The sequence below is a fragment of the Lonchura striata genome, chromosome 23, assembly GCF_046129695.1.
Source record: "Lonchura striata isolate bLonStr1 chromosome 23, bLonStr1.mat, whole genome shotgun sequence".
In the NCBI taxonomy this organism is placed as follows: Eukaryota; Metazoa; Chordata; class Aves; order Passeriformes; family Estrildidae; genus Lonchura; species Lonchura striata.
Genome location: NC_134625.1, coordinates 10,780,781 through 10,799,514, shown reverse-complemented (window position 1 = coordinate 10,799,514; position 18,734 = coordinate 10,780,781). Strand labels below are relative to the sequence as shown.

Below are 18,734 nucleotides of genomic sequence, written 5' to 3'. Positions count from 1 at the left end.
GTCACCACACAGACGAATAAAGCTTTGATGAAAACACTTTCTTATTATTAGCAACTCCAAAACATTGTGTTTTTGTAGCTGGAATTAAGGATGCCCAATTCCAACCTGCCTCCGCCTGGATCTAGGCATTGTCGCCTGCCTTTCTGGAGGGCTGGTTTGGGCTCCTGGGATGTGACTGTGTGGCACACACTGGGGTTTTACACCTGTATTTTGGGGATGGGCAGAGACACCTCCCTTGGAGAGGGGATGGGAGAACCCCAAGCCTGCAGGAGCGTAGCCACAGGTCTTGCCTTTGCTCTGAACACAGTCTGCCCTGTGCTCACTGACTTACAGAGAGTCTCCCAAAGTATTCCTCATGCTGGTTGGCTTCAAAAGTTTGGGAGGGAGAACAGGCGAGGGCCTCAGCAGGGGCAGTGCGAGTGGGGAGCAGCAGCACATCCCCCTTCCCTGAGAAGATGAATTAGGGAGCTGTCAGCGAGGGACAGGCGCTGCAGCCCCGTTGCTGTACAGGGGCAGTGAAAGTGTCTTTGATTAATGAAACTGTAACGCTGGGCTGTTACACAGCCCTTCTCCGCCAGGAGAGATGCCCTCGGACAGCCTGGAAATGCTCCACATGGATTCCCCAGATGCTGCTCCCAGCCCTGGACTGGTTCTCCTCCCGTCCCCTGTCTGCGATGCCTCCTCGGGAGTTCCCAGGGAGGACGAAGAACTAATTATTTCCAATTACAAGTTGGGAAATGAACATTATGCACCTTGTCAAAGCAAGGTTTTGGGGAGCCCCAAGTGCCCAGGAAGAGGAGGTGGCAGCCAGGGAAGCACCTTGGCAGCTCAGGGACTGGGGCCACTGCTGCCCATCCAACTGCAAAATCCCCCTTGGAAAACACGTGTTTTTGGGAGACTATAGAAATGGGAAGTATCAAAGGAGCTGGCACAGCCCGAGCGGAGCTGTCAGCGCTGCACGGTGAGCACGGGGGACTGTGTCACATCCACCGTGCCCGAGCCAGCTGTGCTCCCCAGGCACACGAGCATCGCCAGGAGCGGGCGGCCGCTGGCTGGGACCACGCTGGAGCTGGCACCTCTTGGCAGAGCTGTGTGGGCAGACGCTGCAGGGGCACGGCACGGCACCTTTCCCCTGCAGCTTCACCCTCCTGCACCGCTTCCAGCGCCGGTGCACCAACAGGAAGACGCTGCCTCAGCTCTCCATAATTAGTTTTGCTCAGTGTACAACATGTTTTGCTGAAAAATAAATAAATACCTTCCTGGCGAGCCAAGCTCCGAGCGGGACGCCAGCACTGACAACACGCTCCACTCCCCCTGGCCCTGGCCAAAAGTACGCGGCGTCCCGGAGCCGGGCGTTGCTGAGCCATCCTGGCACCGTGGGACCTCCCCAAGGAGGCTTGCTCACGATTAATTCATTTATGAGCAGCCTCACCCCCCTCCCCAACATGCACAACAGGTTCCATGCAAATTCGGGAGCTTTTAAATTATACCGTTAATGAAAGCAAATAAAGGCAGTTAAAAGGCAATTTGCTCAATTGGTGTTAATATTTAAGCACAGCATGTGCAAAAACGAGATCGCAGAATTTGGTTTTTCCATGAGAAAACTTTTGGTCCTGACTTTCCTGAAGAAAGGATGGCTCACGCCAGTGAATGCTGTGCCCAGGGTCAGGTCTGGAGCCCCCTTGGCAGCAGCCAGCCAGTCTGTTTGTTAAGGAAATATCCCCTGTGTGCCCCAGCAGCTCCAATCTCCACAACATTGGCAATTCTCCTCTGTCAAGGCATGCAACGCCACCCCCTTGCATGCTGGCATCACCACAGCCCTAGTGGCTTCCTGCAAACCTTTCCTGAGGGCAACACACAGGGACAGTGGGAGCCCTGAGCACCCCCTGTGGGATTTGAAACACGCGTGGAACTGGGGCATGGGCAGGCAGTGGTGCCACGGGTGTCACTCCCAGCACGGCAGCCCCAGTGCATCCCCAGCTCAGCATGCCACTGTCACCATATGGAAAACCTCAGCGTGCTGGGAACGTGGTGGCCGTTGTGCCAAAAAACAGCAAGGACAAACCTCCATGCCGGACAAGCTGCCCTGGGATACCTGAGGCACAGCATCCCTGCCAGGCACTCTCTGGTCATTGCTTCCCACACCCACAGTGTGATGTTGATGCCGTAACGGTTACAAATTCCTAAATAAGACTGGAAACAGTGACCTGGCACCAAATTATCACAGGCAAAAGTGGCTGATGATGTCCCTCAGTGCAGCCCCACTTCTGGCCATGCTCTGGCTCAGACATAAATGCATAAATTCACTTTCAAAACAGGAGCTGCCACTGAATGAGACCTCGATTTCTAATGGTTGGAAATATTTTGTACACTCTGCTGCTCCCTCTGTACCCCTTTGTCGGGGCTGAGGGCTGACGGCTAAAGCGGGTACCAAAAGACCATCTGTAGCTCCCGTCTTTACAGAGAAGTTTAAATAGGGGGATGAATGAGCACAGGAATTAATGAATGATAAAGCCGTATGGTCCCAGTCAGCCTCCTACGCCGGGATGTGGCATTCAAACCCTCCCAGCCTTCTGCCACAAAGAGAGGTTTCTAAGCTACAAAAAAAAAAGGGAGGAAAAAAAAGGGGGGGGGGATGGTGCATGCAAGTTTTTAACAACTAATGCAGTGACTTGCCTCCAGGTTCCCACCCAGTTTCCCTGTGCCAGGCTGGGGAAAAGGCACGTGGGAGGGAAAATCAGGGGTTTCCCCAGAGCCACCTGCAACTCCCCTTGATAGCAAGGGAAGTGAGAGCAGTCCGTCTGTGTGCTGGGTGGGGGATGCAGAGAGGGTGCCCTGGGCTCTCACACCAGCAAGGGTGGGCAGATTTTGGATAAGCTGCCTGCACTGACCATGCTGCACCCACTTGGCCAGCCTTTGCAGCATCTGTAGCACCCCTCCCGACCTTATCCATTCTGGACAACTTAAAGATGCCTGGCAAAAACTCAGGAACCTGGAAAGGCTGAAGATGCACATCCATTAGAAACCAGCTCTACCAAAAAAAAGGTAAAAAAGATAAACCCAAGGCTTAAGGAACAGAAATTAAGCCTGTGCACCAGTGCCAGAGAAAAGATGCTACAGCTCACGGTACAGCTGGCTGGAGATTAACAGGTGATACCCAGGGAAAGACAAGGACATGGAGGGAATCACTGCTGTTGCTTTTGGAGGGCTCCTGACACCCAGACACACTGACAAGGCAAAGCCAGGATCACACACCCCAAACCAGTTCAAATCCTGATCAAGAATCAGAGTCTGCTGCAAGGGAATGTCTGTCTCCAAAACAACCCAGAAGAAGCAGAGGGAGTGTGGCGCAGTACTGGAACACTACTTGTGTTTTAAAAGCTGTCATGTGTAAAGCATTAGTGGTTTTGAAATTGCATCCTCAAGTTAATTAAATGGACAATCTTTTGTACATAAAAAGTGAAAGCACACAATCAGAAGCAGGGAAGAGGACGTGTCTCTTTGGAGCAGGGTGCTGCCTCTCCTTGCCCACTCTCCTGATCTGGGTATCCCAAGGGAGCCAGTGTCCTGGGGTGCCAGCACAGCGCCAGGGAGGCTGTTTGCTCTGCCCTGAAGCATTCACATCCCCAAACCCCACCCCTGGGCACTGCACTGACCCATCCCACGAGTCCATTTTCCCCCAGGAACCACACAGGCTCCATTCAGGGGTTTCCTCTGTACAGGGAAGTTTTACAGGCTGATGGCAGTGCGAACACCCGTGGCACTTATCTCCGCTGCAGTAAAACACCGACCTTCAGTTTTAGGCAGGAGGTAATGTTCACCATCGACTGGATCCACCATAAGCTGTTGATAATTACTATTATCTCTAAGTAAATCTTGTGAGAGGTCAACAGTTTTATAAAAAACTTGCAAGCTGTATCTTTTACCTTCCAGCTTCATATCTGGGTCAAAAGGTCAATTACTGCAGCTTGCTGAGTTGGGATTTCAGAAAAAAATGTCCGCTCCCACCCCAAAGCCCCACTGGTGCATGGGGGATGTGAGAAGGCACCCACCCTTGCACAGGCAAAGCACCCAAACTCTTGGGCTGAGACCTCCAGGGGAAGAGTTTTCCCTGTTCGTGAGCTGAGCTGGGCTGGCTGCTCGCAGCCCGAGGGGCTGGGGCACACACCGAGCACTGGGATGCAGCCCACGGCTCCTCTGCGTCACTCTGGTTCCTGCCTCGTGGCTCGTGGCTCGTGGCACAGTGCTCTGAAGATGCCAATCCCACCCGCACAGCACCGTGTGTGGGCAGCTGCCTCCCTGCGCCGGGTGCACAAAGCGAGTGCTCAAACGCCTGGGCCCCGCTCCCACACCTGCCCGTGGAGGTGGCAAGTGGAGGCAGAGCAGAAACCTTTGGAGAGGCCGGGAGAAGCCCCAAAAATGGATGAAGCTGTGACCACACTCTGATCCTACCTGCCTCCCCGTGCTCTGCATCACCAGAGATCATCGCTGCTGTTATTTTACCCCCTGACAGGATGCTGCCAGGCAGCTCTGGGCAATATCTCGCTCGGGAAGCAAAAAATCCTTCGGTTCTGCTGCAGCCCCTCCCGTGAGCAGCCCGGCCCGTGGAGCATTGCTCAACTGCTCGGCAGGCAGGTGTCATAAACAAGCAGGCACATGGCAAACATATCGATTTCCCAGAGCTTATCGCGCAGCAACCAGTGCTCAGTTACCAGGCTACTTTAATATGTAATTTACTGCCAGAAGGGAGAGTGGGGCTGAGGCTGGCTGGAATATTTACTGTGGGATGGACGGGGAGGTGGAAGGTGTGAGCAGAAGGGAACTGCGGTCTCTCCTGTCTCCAGCCATCCTTAGTATTTTCTAACTATTAAAAAAACCCCAACCCCTTGCTGCTTTGATGGAGTGTTTACACAGATGCCATTAATCTTCTTCTACAACTGCTTATACTATGAAAATATAATTGTAGCTGCCCAGGCTCTCCATCTCCTTCATTTAAATTCAGATGCTCAACTGTCCAAACAGAGCCCACCAAAATTACCTCCATGCACTTCTGATGCTCAACTTGCCTCACCATCTCAGAACTGCCTGTCACAGTTGGGAGGGACCCCAGGTGGGAGCCTGGAAAACCGGGAGAGGGCTGGCATTTCAAAGGCTCCTCCTCTCCAGCCTAGCTAGGACCAGATGTGACAGCCAAAACCTCAGCCCAGCCTGAGATAATGCTCCCACCCTGCATCCAGTCACCCCCGGGGAGGGGGGATGCCTGCCCTGACTCAGCACCTTCACCTGCCTGGGGAGGTGTTTTGCCAGCAAGCTGTCCCCCAACCCACCAGGGTTTTAATGGGGACAGAACCATCCTGTCTCCCCCCTTGCCCTGTCCTGCATCCCAAGGTTCTTTGCAGATGTGACCCCCAGGAGAATCCTGGGATCCACGGGAGGTTGATGTTTTCAGGGCACGATATTTTAAAAATCCTTCTTGTATAGTACCTCTCAGTAGAACTTTTGGAATTTACAAGATAAATACTGGTAATTTGATTCTTATCTTCTTCAAATCCAATTCTAAGGCAATTCTGTGTAAAGGACACTAATTATAGCCCAAGGGGAAAGAAAAGGTAACCCATCAGTGAGAACACACTGGAAACGTTTAAAGGGGTACAGGGCACTGAAAAGTTAAATAGATTTCAAATCTGCTCTTGCAAGAACAATAATATGTTGGGTGAAAATTATGCTCAACAACATTCCTGCTCCCCAGCTGGTCCTCCCCGTGGGCAGCTCAGTGCTGTGCTGCAAGTGTCAGCAGCTGGGGCTGCATCCAGATTGCTCTGCACATCCTTTTGGGACTGCCTGGCCACTCAAGAGCTCGCCTGGGACAGGCAGCAGTGCAGGGACAGCCCCATCTCTGTGCCCAGACAGTCATGATGCTTTTCACACTCATTTCCATGGCATTATTTACTAGGGAAAAGGCAAAGTTTATACACACAGGGGAATGTAAGCAGCAACAGACACTGGAAATGACAAAACCATCACTCGTTAGTACAAATATGATGGATTTTCCAACAAACACCCTGAACATGGGATATTCTGGCTGCAAAACACATCTGGAGGCAGGAGCCCCCACATGCTCCAGCCACCAAATGGTTCTCTGTTCACTGCTGAAGAGCACCCTGAAGAGGAGGAGGATGGTGGGGAGAGCATCAACCACTGCCACACAGCACAGCCCGAACATTACAGCTCCTATAAAATAATAAAACCCCAGTGCTAGGATGCAGAGCCAGGATGAGGCAGAAGATAATGCAGGAAGAATCAAAGGGATCTGGTAATCCAAATGGAGTCTTGTTTAATGAGAGCTGCCACAGGCTGTTGTTCCACAGGCATTAACATCCATCGTTACCATCCCCTCGAAGACGACACAGTTATTCCCTTTAACACGGTGACACTTGCAGCTAACTCATGTCTGACCCAGACAGCAGGGCAGATGCCGTGGGAGAGGTGACCAGAGGTAATTGAAAATACGCTCGCCGCAGAGCAGAGCAGAAGGGCTGCCTCAGCAGCAACCCTCGGTGCAACAGGTGACAGCGGTGGCACCTGGAGGATGAGCGCCATGGGCACACGGTAAATCAGTGCCTTGCTGAGGCAGCGCTGGGCTGCCGGGGCACACGGAGCAGCAGAGCCACGGTCCCGGGGTCCTGGAGCACACGGTCCCTGGAGCACGCGGTCCCTGGAGCACACAGCCCCAGAGCACACTGCCCCACAGCACACATCCCCACAGCACACGGTCCCAGGGCACACAGCCCCAAAGCACACTGCCCCAGAACACACAGCCCCAGAGCACACAGCCCCAGAGCACACATCCCCAGAGCACACAGCCCCACAGCACACATCCCCACAGCACACATCCCCACAGCACACGGTCCCAGGGCACACAGCCCCAGAGGACATGGTCCCAGAGCACACAGCCCCAAAACACACAGCCCCAAAATACACAGCCCCAGAGCACACAGCCCCAAAACACACAGCCCCAGAGCACACATCCCCACAGCACACGGTCCCAGGGCACACAGCCCCAGAGAACACATCCCCAGAGCACACAGCCCCACAGCACACATCCCCAGAGCACACAGCCCCACAGCACACATCCCCAGAGCACACTGCCCCACAGCACACTGCCCCAGAGCACACATCCCCACAGCACACATCCCCAGAGCACACAGCCCCAGAGCACACAGCCCCACAGCACACATCCCCAGAGCACACATCCCCACAGCACACATCCCCACAGCACACTGCCCCAGGCCGCAGTGCAGCTCTGGCACCTCGGTCTCCGAGGCTGCACGCCGCAGCGCCGCACGCGGTGCCGGTGGAAGGGCCCTTCCTCGACACACGGATTGCTGGCAGGAAGCTTGCCATGCACGGCCGCCTCGTTCACTTGGCAACGAAGGTGCTAATTAGGGAGCGAGCTGTTCTCCACCTCCAGCCAGAGGAGGATGTGGCACAGCTGCCAGCGGTGGCACAGCCTTTGGTGCCCCACCATGTGGCAGTGGCACTGTGGGAGAAGGTGAGAAGCATCCTGAGTGTCATCCTCAGGAGATGCCTACCTCTGTGGCCCCTCACGCAGCCCCCCAGCACCATGGTCTCTTCTTCTGCCATCCTCTTCCCATCTTCTGGCCAAGCAGAGCTGGACTGGTCTCTCTCCCAGTGTAAGGTCCAATGTGAGCTCTCCTCCCAGCACTGCCTGCGCCCTTATCACACAGCCCACCTGAGGCCCCACCACCCATGTGCTGGTCATGGCCCGCTCCAGGGCGGCCTGCCATAGATCCCACCCTGCTAAATAATGCATTGGGCAGAGCTCACTGCTGCAAGGGAAGGATGATAAACATTTCTGCACTGCTTTAAGTTACATTTGGTTCAACGCTGAGGGAAGAGCTGCCTCCAGCTAAAGGGTCAGAGAAGCCAGAAATCAATCTAAGCGCTTGCCTCTGCATCCCAAGATCCCAGCGTCCCTCCCCAGATCCGTGGGCAGGGCTGGGCTGGGGGAATCCCACAGGCAGGTCTGGGAGCATCCCCTGGCAACCCTGGTGCTGCCCTACTCTCAGGTACTGCTGACTCAGCACCCTGCAGGCTGGGAGCTGCCAGTGGCCCAGTTCCCACCACAACACCCATTTCCTACTGCCCTGCCTTACATGCAATCTTCCCCACAGCCCCAGAAATGCAAATTCCAAAATCCCCCAAGAAACCCCAACGAAATGCTCCACTTCAGCTAGGGTGATGAACTGAAAGGCCGGGGGTGGCATAGCAAAGTCAGGACAGCGTTTCTCCATCCCTCACCCAAGGAGAAGACAGGAACCTGGGAAGCAAAACCAATTGTTTTTCACTTTTCTCCACTGGGAAGGTTTTCATTCAAGTTAAAATACTCCTAAGATGATTCCTGCTACAGGGAAGCAGGTTTCATTGCACATGCTGGCTCCCACCAAGGCAACACACGTGCAAGAGGAGGCAAGAGCAGTGTGGGCAGAGCTGCCCAAAGAGTCTTCGCATGTGACAAGTGCCTGTGGTCACTGTTCTGACTCGCAGGAGTGCCCTGCCCTGGGCTCAGCACTTGGGATCTTTTCTACGAACAGGGGGAAGGAAGAAAGAGAAGAGGAAATCACCTTGTTCCTGGTAAAAGCAGCAGAACACGCTGGAGGGGGGCAGGTGGGCGGCAGAGGCAGAGGGTTTCGGTTCTGAGCAGAGGGTTGTTTCGCAGAAAGGGGCCCCAGTGCCAGGGGCCAGTGGCACTGTACCGTGCCCGACCACCCAGGACCCTCCCGGGGCCAGGGGCCGGCGCCCGGGGCGCGGTGCCCGGGGCACGGCACGGGCAGGGCAGCGGGCTCACGGAGCACACTGTGAGCGCTGCACGCTGCCGCTGCCTCATCTCTCCCATGCCAAGGCTTCTGCGTGCGCTGGGCAGCCGCTGCCGCCGCAGCCGTGCCCGGCTGAACACGACCCGTCACCAGCCCTGCCTGAGCCGCGCTGTGGCTGCCCAGACTGCACAGTCACAGAGCCACTGGCAGGGTCTCTCTGCACCCAGCACCCCTCTGTGCATCCTCTCTGTGCATCCCCTCCTCTGGGAGCCCTTTTCTGCTACAACCTGCACATCCTACTCCAGACCTGTGACAGCAGAATGGTTTACATTGGGAGGGATCTTAAAACTCACCCCATTTCAACCCTCTGCCACGGGCAGGGACACTCTCCACTATCCCAGGTTGCTCCAAGCCCCATCCAGCCTGGCCTTGGACACTTCCAGGGATGGGGCAGACACAGCTGCCCTGGGAACCTGTGCCACAGTCTTATCACCCTCACAGGTAAAGGTGATGCCTGAGATCACAGCCATCTCTGTTCCTGCATGACAGCAAAGCCCTGAGAAACCAATAGAACAGCCACAGGGACTTCCAGTGAAATCTGGAAGGTAACAAGCTGTCCCAAAAGCCTTGTGCTGCCATGCACGTGCACTTTCAAGAAGGCCGGCTGGGTTTTGGTTGAGTTTTTTAAAAACACAGCGTCTGCTGTGGTGAAACTGAATTTCTTGGAGTCATAGCCTTCCTGGGTTTACTCTGTGCACACCAAAATTAGTACAACCTGTCCCTAAATACCATAATAAAAAACATGTAGTAAGCGCTTTGCCTTTATTTATGTCAGTGGTGGTTTCAAGCAGGATGAATCATGCTTCCTCCTTAGCACTCCTTTCTAATATGATTTACTATAAATACTGCATGGAGATGAGAATGAGGGAAGGTCACCAAGGGCACAGCTTGTGGAGTCCAGCACCATCCCCAGACTCAGTGGCAAAAGCATAAAAGCACGTTCAGTAGTTATGATGGAGTGGCAAACCACATGCCAGTTGTAACTGGTGCAGTACCTGGTGTGGAAATCATAGAATCAAATCATAGAATCCTGAACCCAAAAGGATCATCAACATCCAATTATTGGCACTGCACAGGACAGCCCCCGAAAACCCACCACGTGCCTGAGAGCATTGTCCAAATGCTCCTTGAACTCTGGCAGGGTTGGTGTTTGGGAATCACAAAGGTTGGGAAAGACGTCTGACCAACCAAAGCACTGAGACCAACCATTCCCCAGCCAAACCCAGCGCTAAAACATGTCCCCAAGTCCCCTGCTACATGTGTCCTGAAGCACGCTGCCGGCGATGGAAGTGGCCAGGTGTCTGGGGCTGTGGGTTTTTTGAGCTCATTTGCTTTACGCTCAGTTGACATTTCCCTTCTTTACAGGTCATCAAGGTGACAGCAAGCCCCACAAGCTGCGGATGGAAGAAGGTGCATTTGGCCAAGCAGGGGTCCCCTCGGTGGCGCGCACCGCAGCATCGCCCGTGCCGCCCGTGCCCCGCTGCAGCCGCTCCTCGCGCGGCCAGCCCGGGGTTACTGGCCCGGCTGATACGCGCCGATGGCCAGCCCATCTCCCGCGCTGACACCGCTAACAAAGCGGGGTGTTTAGCGCTGATTTAGGGCGCCCGGCCGGCCCTAGCCGGGCTGTGCGTGCCTTGCAGCGCTCGTGCCTGCGTGGAGAAGCTTTTCCTCAATCGCACGCTGCCAGCTTGTTTGCTAAACAACGTGCCAATAAAACAGCAACGAGACGACGAAGGCCGATGGAAACCTGAACCAGCACAGCAGGGCGTGTATCCAACCATAATCTACTTAAAATCAGTTAAGAACACTACAGCGAAAATGATCCGGGCGGCCCTGGCCCCTGGCCAGCGCGTAAGCCTGGGCCACAAAGGCTCGCTCCCACAACACCGATTTTAGGGCAGTGCTCCCTCCTTCAGATGCAGAGTGACCTCTCGCCAAAAAGAGGAATCGACCTCTCGTGAATGACATGGTCCAACAGCACTTGTACTCCTCCAAAGGAACCTGCTGCTCTGCTGTCAGCACAGAAGTTACCCAGGGCACAGCCAACGCGAACCAGCGTGTTCCAAACCGAAACCAAGCGGTTCAGGCACGCCTCAGCCTGGATAAAGATTATCCCGAACGGACACAGGGGTGATGCCCCTGAACACCCCACAGCAGGTCTGAGCAACTGGGCTTAGCCTGGGAACAAAAGTAGATGTCATGGCTGCACTGGAAACTCATCAGCCGATGTTAAAAAGGTGTCTGGCCACATGCAGACTCCCCTGCCATGTCTGCACTCACTCCAAACGATGCAAGAACCTTTCCCTGTTGCTCATATGACATCCTGCCTGAAATTCCTTTTGTGCCACCCTCCCTGTTTCAGCTGGTACCTGTCACACCACCAAACTCTACCAGGGCCAGGGTGCACACCAAGCTCTGTCCACCAGCTGCAGGGCGGGATGCAGATCCCTTCCAGAAAGGAGAGAGCAATGCCCTGCAAAGGACTGATCCCACCATAAAGCACTGGCCCACGCTGGGGAGAAGAACCCCTCACCGGCAGAGTGACACAAGCCAGGACTGCCGGGTGAGGAGGAATGAATGGAATAGGCTAATTTACACAGGAAGTGAGCACTTACCAGACCCTTCATCCCAACACACAAAACCCTCTGCCATATCTGGAAGCAATTACACCCAGTTAACATGATCTGCCTGCCACTAAAATTAACTGCAAACAGAAATATTTTTCACTTTTGCAACAGGAGATGCCATGGCCCCGTGTTTGGCTGCCGGGAAATATTTAGTAATTACTCATTTAAAGCCTCTCTTGAAGCTGTCAAGGGGGGCAGGGGGGGAATAAAAGAAAAATCTTGCTAATTGCAGGCAAAAAGGAAAATGCAGATCATTTTACTCTATCCAAGGAAAACAGATTTACAGACTGGTGTAACTAAAGAGCCAATATCCCGCAGAAGCAGGGAAGGCTGCAGGAATGCTCTGTCACCAAGAGCCCAAGCTGACCTGCACCACTCCCATTCTCTACAGGGAAAGGAAGAAAGGGTGGACAGAGGCACCCCTGAACCAGCACAGGCTCTCTGAGGGGCCTCTGTACTGCTGGAAAGGCAAAGTAACCAACATCGCCGTGCGAGGCGTAACGAGGACTGAGGATGCTCTGCAAGTCTCATCGCACTGCTGCAGCAGCAGCCAGCTCTGGGCAAAAGCCACCCAAGTGTCCTCAGTGTGGCAGGTTTCATGCACCAAGGCCCCAGCCCTGCAGCCAAAGGGGTTCTGGTCCCTGGGAACTGAGCGGTGCTGGGGAAGGGGCTGCACACCAGGCAGAGAGCAGGCAGTGACCCCATCATGCCAATGGATGTCCCTCTGCAAGGTGTCAGAAGCAGAGGCATCATGGGCAGGAGAAACCAGGGTTTTACTGGGCAGGGGGAAACAAACAAACAAACAAACAAATACACAGAAATAGGTGTTTTCTGATGGGAACCTCAGAGCTTCGCTTTCGATCACAGTGCATGCATAACTGAACTGATGCAGAATAATGGATGGAGTAATGTGGAAGCCAAAGGGGGCTTTTCTCCCTCCACACTTGGAGCTGAGTATGGAAATGGTTAAGTTACCCACTGAATAAATCAAAAGTTCAAGGCTGCAACATACCACGTTGTATTCCCCCTCTGCCCATGACAAGAACCAGAGAGCCCCCGAAATCCCAAGCATCCTGCGCGGGGTCTCGGCCAGCGCTCACAGGTTACACGCTCGGGGTCAGCGCTGTGGACCTTAGCTGCAACATTCATTTCCTGAGCGGGGCACGTCCCCCTGCCCATAAAGCTAATAAGAGCTTCCTCGCCCGGCTGCCCTGCTCCGCGGCCCGGCAGCGGGAACGCTGGTTTCCATTAGCCCCTTATGATGCCAGGTGCCGCTAATAAGGCCCATCAACAAGAAACAAGAGCTGCCAGGTCATCCTCGAACTCTGGAAGTAATCATGGGCAGAGTTTGGGGGGCTGCTGCCCTGGCTTTTCCTTCCCTCCCCCGCTTGCTTTCCATTTTTCCTCCTTTTTTTAAAAGTTTAAATTGCAGTGGAACATAAATTGACAAATGCTTAAAATAAAATAAGAAACAACTACTGTATTCAGCTACTGAAATTAACACTAATAACATCTCACAAAGCACTTGGGATCCGATTTATCACGTTTATTGCTTTAATGGTGCACTGCATCTGTTTCTCACTGTGACATACCGAGCAGTGCCAACGTGCCTAATGGCATTAGCAGTACAACGCTCAGCTAATCCAGGTGGGGAGAGGGCAGGTGAGGCTGCCAGAGGAAGAGCCAAAGGCTGGATTCCCATGGGAAGCTGCAGTTTTCCCAAGCAGGAGCATTTCAGACCGTGGGAGCGTCGATGCCTGGCCCTGAACACTGGTGCTGCTGGTAGCAGACAGGCAGATCTACTGCTTTTCTGTCCTTCAGTGGGAAAAGACGGCACAAATCTGGATTTTGGGGCACAGTGGCTAGCCAGCAGCCACTGGGATACAGCGAGCCTCCTTACCCTTGTCCTTCAACCCTCCATTGGCACACACACATCTTTAGCTGACAGCTCAGCCACGGAACCTCAAAATGCAGAGCAGACCTGACAGCTGGAATGGAAGCTTTCCCCAAGGTACATCCCCTCATATGACACCTTCCACCAAAAGTGCTCCACGAGGAGCATTCACCCACCACTGGCCTGCAGCATGACACCATCACCATGAAAGCACTTTTGCTCTCCAGACCAGCATCTCCATCTCACACTGACACCCGTGCTGCCAGCAGCCGCGTCGCGTGGCGGGTGAATTCCCGGGCAGCATTGGCTTGGGGTCCTCGACTGTGCCATAAATGAAGCGTATGGGATCACATCCCCATGGCAGCCTTCCCAGTCACTATCACTTTATAAAAGACATGGTTTCATTTTTTTTTAAGTTTTAAGGTATTTAACTTCCTGATGACAAATTATGCCAGGCTCAGTTGGCAGCTCGGCACAGGTCTCACCTTACAGCTTGGAGGTATTCCTTCACAAAACATCCCCCAAAAGGGCCACTGAACTATGGCTTTTTTGTCTGCAATTAGAAGTGACGATCAATACTAACATTAGATTAAGTCTGAACTTTGCTGAACCCAGAAGGAAATCTTTTATAAAAAAAATTAAAGACTCGACGACTCAATCTACACTCAATTAGTCAAAATCATAAGCTTGGTAAGGGAGAAGGAAAATGGCTCATGCAGCAGCCAGTGGGTTCAGGGACCTGAAAACCCTGATCAGAGGCAGTGCCCAGGCTGGTGTCCACTTGGCCCCCCAAAGGTCACAGCTCAGTGCTCCTGGGTATGACACAGCACAGACAGTGCTGCCACGAGGCCGAGGAGCCGTGTTACCACCCTGGGCCAGGGCAGATGACTGTCCCTCGGGCACTGTCTGTCACCCAGAGCCAGCGGCCCCCTGTGCTTGCCGAGGCCAGGCCAACCCTCTGTTCTCCTCTTTCCTGCACGTGCTTCCCATACTAATGAAGACAGGAACAACACTCAGAAGGCTCCAAGACTATAAACATGTATGTTTACACTTCTATAGGCATGTGTGTGTGTAAACAAACAGCCCTGCCATATGCATGGGCTGCCTGTGCTCTGCAAACAGGCTCGGCACGCAGCGGCTCGCCGAGCTCCCTGCGGAACGAGGGCATTGGTGCTGGGTGGCTTCGGGTCTGTCACCTGCTGGGGCTTGGCACGTGGAAGCTGTCAGGCCACAGCCAAGCACCCCACGGAACAGGGAGGTACCCCCGCCCCTGCCCCCTGGCCCCCAGCTCACCGCAGCTGGGAGCGGCTGATCGGGCACCTCCGCCTCGCATCGGGGTCGGAAAGCAAAACCACAGCAGCGAGTGCAACGGCAGAAGGAGGTCAGCGAGAGTCAGTGAGAGACACCGTGGTGCCCCCGGCACATCCTGCCCCCCTCCAGCCGGTTGGGGAGGTGGTGCCCAGACCCCAGCGAGGGCGCAGATCCCCGGGCTCCCTCAGCACCAGGCAGTGGAGAGAAGAGGAGCCTGCAGCCAGCACGGTGCAGCTGCCACCAGAGCTGCTCTGACAGAGAGCTGCAGATCCCAGCCCAGCGCAGATGCTGTTTAACAGCTCCATGAATACAATAGGATCCCACAAATCCTCCCCAAATGGTAATTCTCACAACGTATTAGAAAGCAAACACTATAAAAAAGCCACATGAGACCCTGTCTACACACAAACCGCCTGGGATTTAGACTTTAGGGGCCGGGGAGTGAGTTCATTGGACTGTTACCCAATGCCTTTCAACACGGACAGTCTTACAGATCAGTTTAAACATGGCTCAAAGGATTTGGCTAACCCTGCAAAGTTTGCCCGTTCCAGGTAACCGGTCAGAAAGCAAAAACAGGCAAACAGAGTTTGGTGCTGGCTTCAGCACTGCCTTTAAGGCTCCAGTGGCAGGGGCCAGCGCTGAGCTCCATGCTCCGGGCAGACCCCGGCCCCGCGTGTGCCCAGCTTCACGGTAAGATCATGAACAAGTGAGAAATAAACTACGGCTGCAGCCGCGGCTGTCCGAGCACACTGAGCCCGGGAAGGCGCTGTGGAATAGGGGCTGCCGTGCTGGACAGCCGGGCCACGCTCCCTGTCTCCCGAGCCCGCAGGAAGGATCTGACCGCGCAGCTCTCCCTCCCTCCGGACACATTCACGGCTGGCCACAGGAGCATCGCCCCCACCGCGGCCACAGCAATTGCTGCTCTGGGCTTGCAGGGGGAAAGGGAGAGCCTTGAGACCGTGGCAGAAAGGCACGTTAAAATTCTCCCTGAGCCCTCACTGCAGCTCTCCCGGTGACGTTCGGTCTGCATCACCGCACGGCCGCGGCGGCTTCGCGGACGTAACCAACGCCAGCCCCGCTTGCGAGAGGGGGAAGGAACAAAGCCCAAAGCGGCTGTGCCCCCGCACGGAGCCGGGGAGCCTCGCGGTGCGGGCTGCTCCCCGCGGGGTCCCTGCGGCGGGGCGATGCTGCCAGCCCTCGCAGCGCTGAGGATCCCGGCTCGGCGGCTCGGCGGCTCGGGCCGCCCGCCGCGCTCCCGGGCTGAGCCGGGAGCCGCTGCCCCGGCGGCACCGGCCGCCCCGCCGCGGGCACGTGCCGGCTCGGACCGGCCCTGGAGCCTTATGTGCACCACGACTAATTAACCTGTTGATTCATGAAGAACCTGACAGGGCGTGCAGCCAGGGGAGGCAGGGAGAAGCTACGGCACCATGCCGGGGATGTCTTGCCTAGGCGGGACGCCGCTGTCCTGCGGCGGGGCTGCAGCCACAGCGGGGGCCAGGGCAGCGCTCACCGAAGCACGTTCAGAGCCACAGGATTGGAGTGGCGACACCGATTTTGGTGTGGTAATCAACGCGGCTCCCTTCCCCAGCCAAATGAGGCAACAAGCCCTGGTCCCTGAACCACGACCAGGAGGCAATAAGCAGCGGAGCACTGAGCTCACGTGTGAGCTCGCCACCACGCTCCAGCCCGCAGCAAGCCCCCAGGGCGCCGGGCTGGGAGTGAGCCAGACCCCCACCCCGAGCAGGGCAGCCCCGAAGCCGCACCTGCAGCTGTTGGAGGTTCAGCCCTTCACCTTTCCCGCAGGGACAGACCCGCGGCTCTGCGGCAGCCCGAGCCCTCTGCGCTCGCCCCGGCGTTACCCAGCCTGACCCCCGCGCCACTTTCTGCGAAGTGTAAATGTTTCATAAACCGGGAAGCTGAGCGGCACAAAACCCCCCAGGCTGGCAAGTCAACACATGTTGACACCACTGCCCGCGCTGGCGTGCCCCGGCACTGGCACAGGGGGGACCAGATCTCAGCAGAGCGGGCGAGCGCTGCCTGTCCCCACTGCTTCTCTCTACACGCAGATCCCCCAACTCAAAGGGTAGCAACTGTGAGCTACTTGGTTGATGCCAGCCAGGGAAACTGGTGGTGTTTATGCTCGCAGGAAACACCGACGGCCCCAGCTCATCCGGGCTGTTCCCAGCCAGCACTCACTGGAAGGAACCTTCTGGCACGGTAACCAGATTCGGGGAAGCTGCCAACAGCTATCCCTCTTAGAATGCTACTCCACAAGCTGGTTTTGGGGTACCTGATGGAAACTTTGCACCAACGCATGTGACACTCAGCCAGAAACCGAAACCCTTTGGCGAGATCCTGGCTGCCCGGTGCAGCATGCCACAGCACGGCCTCGGCACTCACCTGTGCTGCTCGAGGGTCTCGTTGTCCGGCAGCTCTGCCCCACACACGCTGCACTGCTCACCCAGGGCTCTGCTCTCCGTCTTCATGCCGGCTGCCAGCTCCCCCAGCTTGCTGAACAGCTCCCGCTGGATGAAGCCCTGGGGCAGCAGCCCGCCATAGGCGCTGAAGTCCATGGAGACAGCCAGGGCCGGCTGCACATGCAGGGCGGACGCCGCAGTGGGCGGCACGCCGAGCACCGGCTCAGTCTTGTGGTTCGGCAGAAGGGAGTAGATGCCCAAGGGCTTCTCTCCCGGGGCAGCGGCAGACGGCTCCGGCCCCAGTGGCAGCCCCTGGCCAGGCTCAGGGGGTGGCTCGGCACCCTCCTCACGGGTGTAGTGCAGTTCACGGGCACTGGTGATGACACTGCTGCGGGTCGGGGTGCCAGGTCCTTCCTTGCCCTTCTCGTCAGCCTTTTCCCCACTGGAGGCACCGGGCTCGGCTGTCCGGGGGCTGTCATGGCTGGAGGCCTCATCCACCTGCATTGCTTCAGTTTTGACTTCGGCGAGGCCAGAGGGACGGCGGGTGGTGGCAGAGCGTGAGTCCTCGGGGGCATTGGGTGGCAGGGCTCCCTGCAGCAGTGACTGCCCGATGGTCATCAAGCTGTCCACCGCCGCCTTGGTGGGGCTCATGGAAGAGAGGGAGCAGTAGGATGCGGAGGCAGAGGGGCTCTGCTCCACTGTGGCTGCCAGCAGATTCTGGCTGGCCATGCCAGCATAGCCACCCTCCTCACCAGTGGGCTTGGAGATGAAGAGGCCCTTGATGTACCTTGACTTCTTCTCCTCCTCCTCCTCAGTGGTGGCGGTGGCACCTCCATCAGCCATAGCGACCTCGGTGTCATTGTCCTCGGAGGCCTGTATAGTCTCCAGGATCTTCAGGCACTGCTCCTCCAGGTACTCAATTTCCAGGATCTCGGCAGCATAGAGCAGGTCATCCAGGTCCTCAACCTTGGCTTGTAGGGTGGCAGTGTACGCGTACTCCAGGATCTGCTGGAACGTCTTTGGCGAGAGGAAGTCCAGGGTGTAGTGCTGGCTGTTGCGGTGGAAGAGGATCTCGAACATCTTGCTGGTGCAGGCCAGCACGGTCCGGTGCGCGTGGAACTCCTGGCTGTCCACCATGATGACCACGTCGCACAGCGTCCCCGCCAGGCGCATCTGGTTGGCTTTGTGCAGCAGCCCGGTGGGGTGGCAGGGGTTCTGCAGCTGTATCAGCCCCATCTTAGTCAGATCCATGGCGCGCCCCAGGCTCACACATCAGGGTGTCTCGCCGTCGCTCAAATCTGGGACCAGCTTTGTGTGCCGACTATCTGCAGAAAACAAAAGGCGGAGGGGGAGAGGAGCAGAGGGGAGCGGGAAAGGGGGAGCGGGGAGGGAAGAGACGAAGGAGAGAGAAAAGGGGAAGAAAGAGAAAAAAGATGGGGGAGAGAGGAAAGCCGGGGAGAGAAAGGAGAGGAGAAGGGAGCAGGGAGTAGAAGGGAGCGGGGAGAAGGGAGCGGGGAGAAGAGGGAAGTTAGCCCGCAGCCTAGCAGCGACTCGCCCAAAAGTTTCCGCGCTGCTCGGCGGATCCGCA

At 56.0% G+C, this 18,734-nt stretch overlaps 1 protein-coding gene across 4 annotated transcripts in view; it reads right to left on the bottom strand.

The window, feature by feature from the left end:
* Positions 1-18,734, bottom strand: part of ZBTB16 (zinc finger and BTB domain containing 16) — a 54,693-nt gene that overhangs the window by 35,184 nt on the left and 775 nt on the right. For 2 of the 4 annotated variants that reach the window (XM_077788050.1, XM_021530041.3), the window contains exon 2: positions 17,130-18,467. In XM_077788050.1, coding sequence (XP_077644176.1) covers positions 17,130-18,397 — 1,268 coding nt within the window. In that variant the 5' untranslated portion in view covers positions 18,398-18,467. Of the gene's footprint in view, positions 1-17,129; positions 18,472-18,734 lie in introns of all 4 variants that reach the window. The other 2 variants (XM_077788049.1, XM_021530042.3) reach the window with 1 other exon arrangement.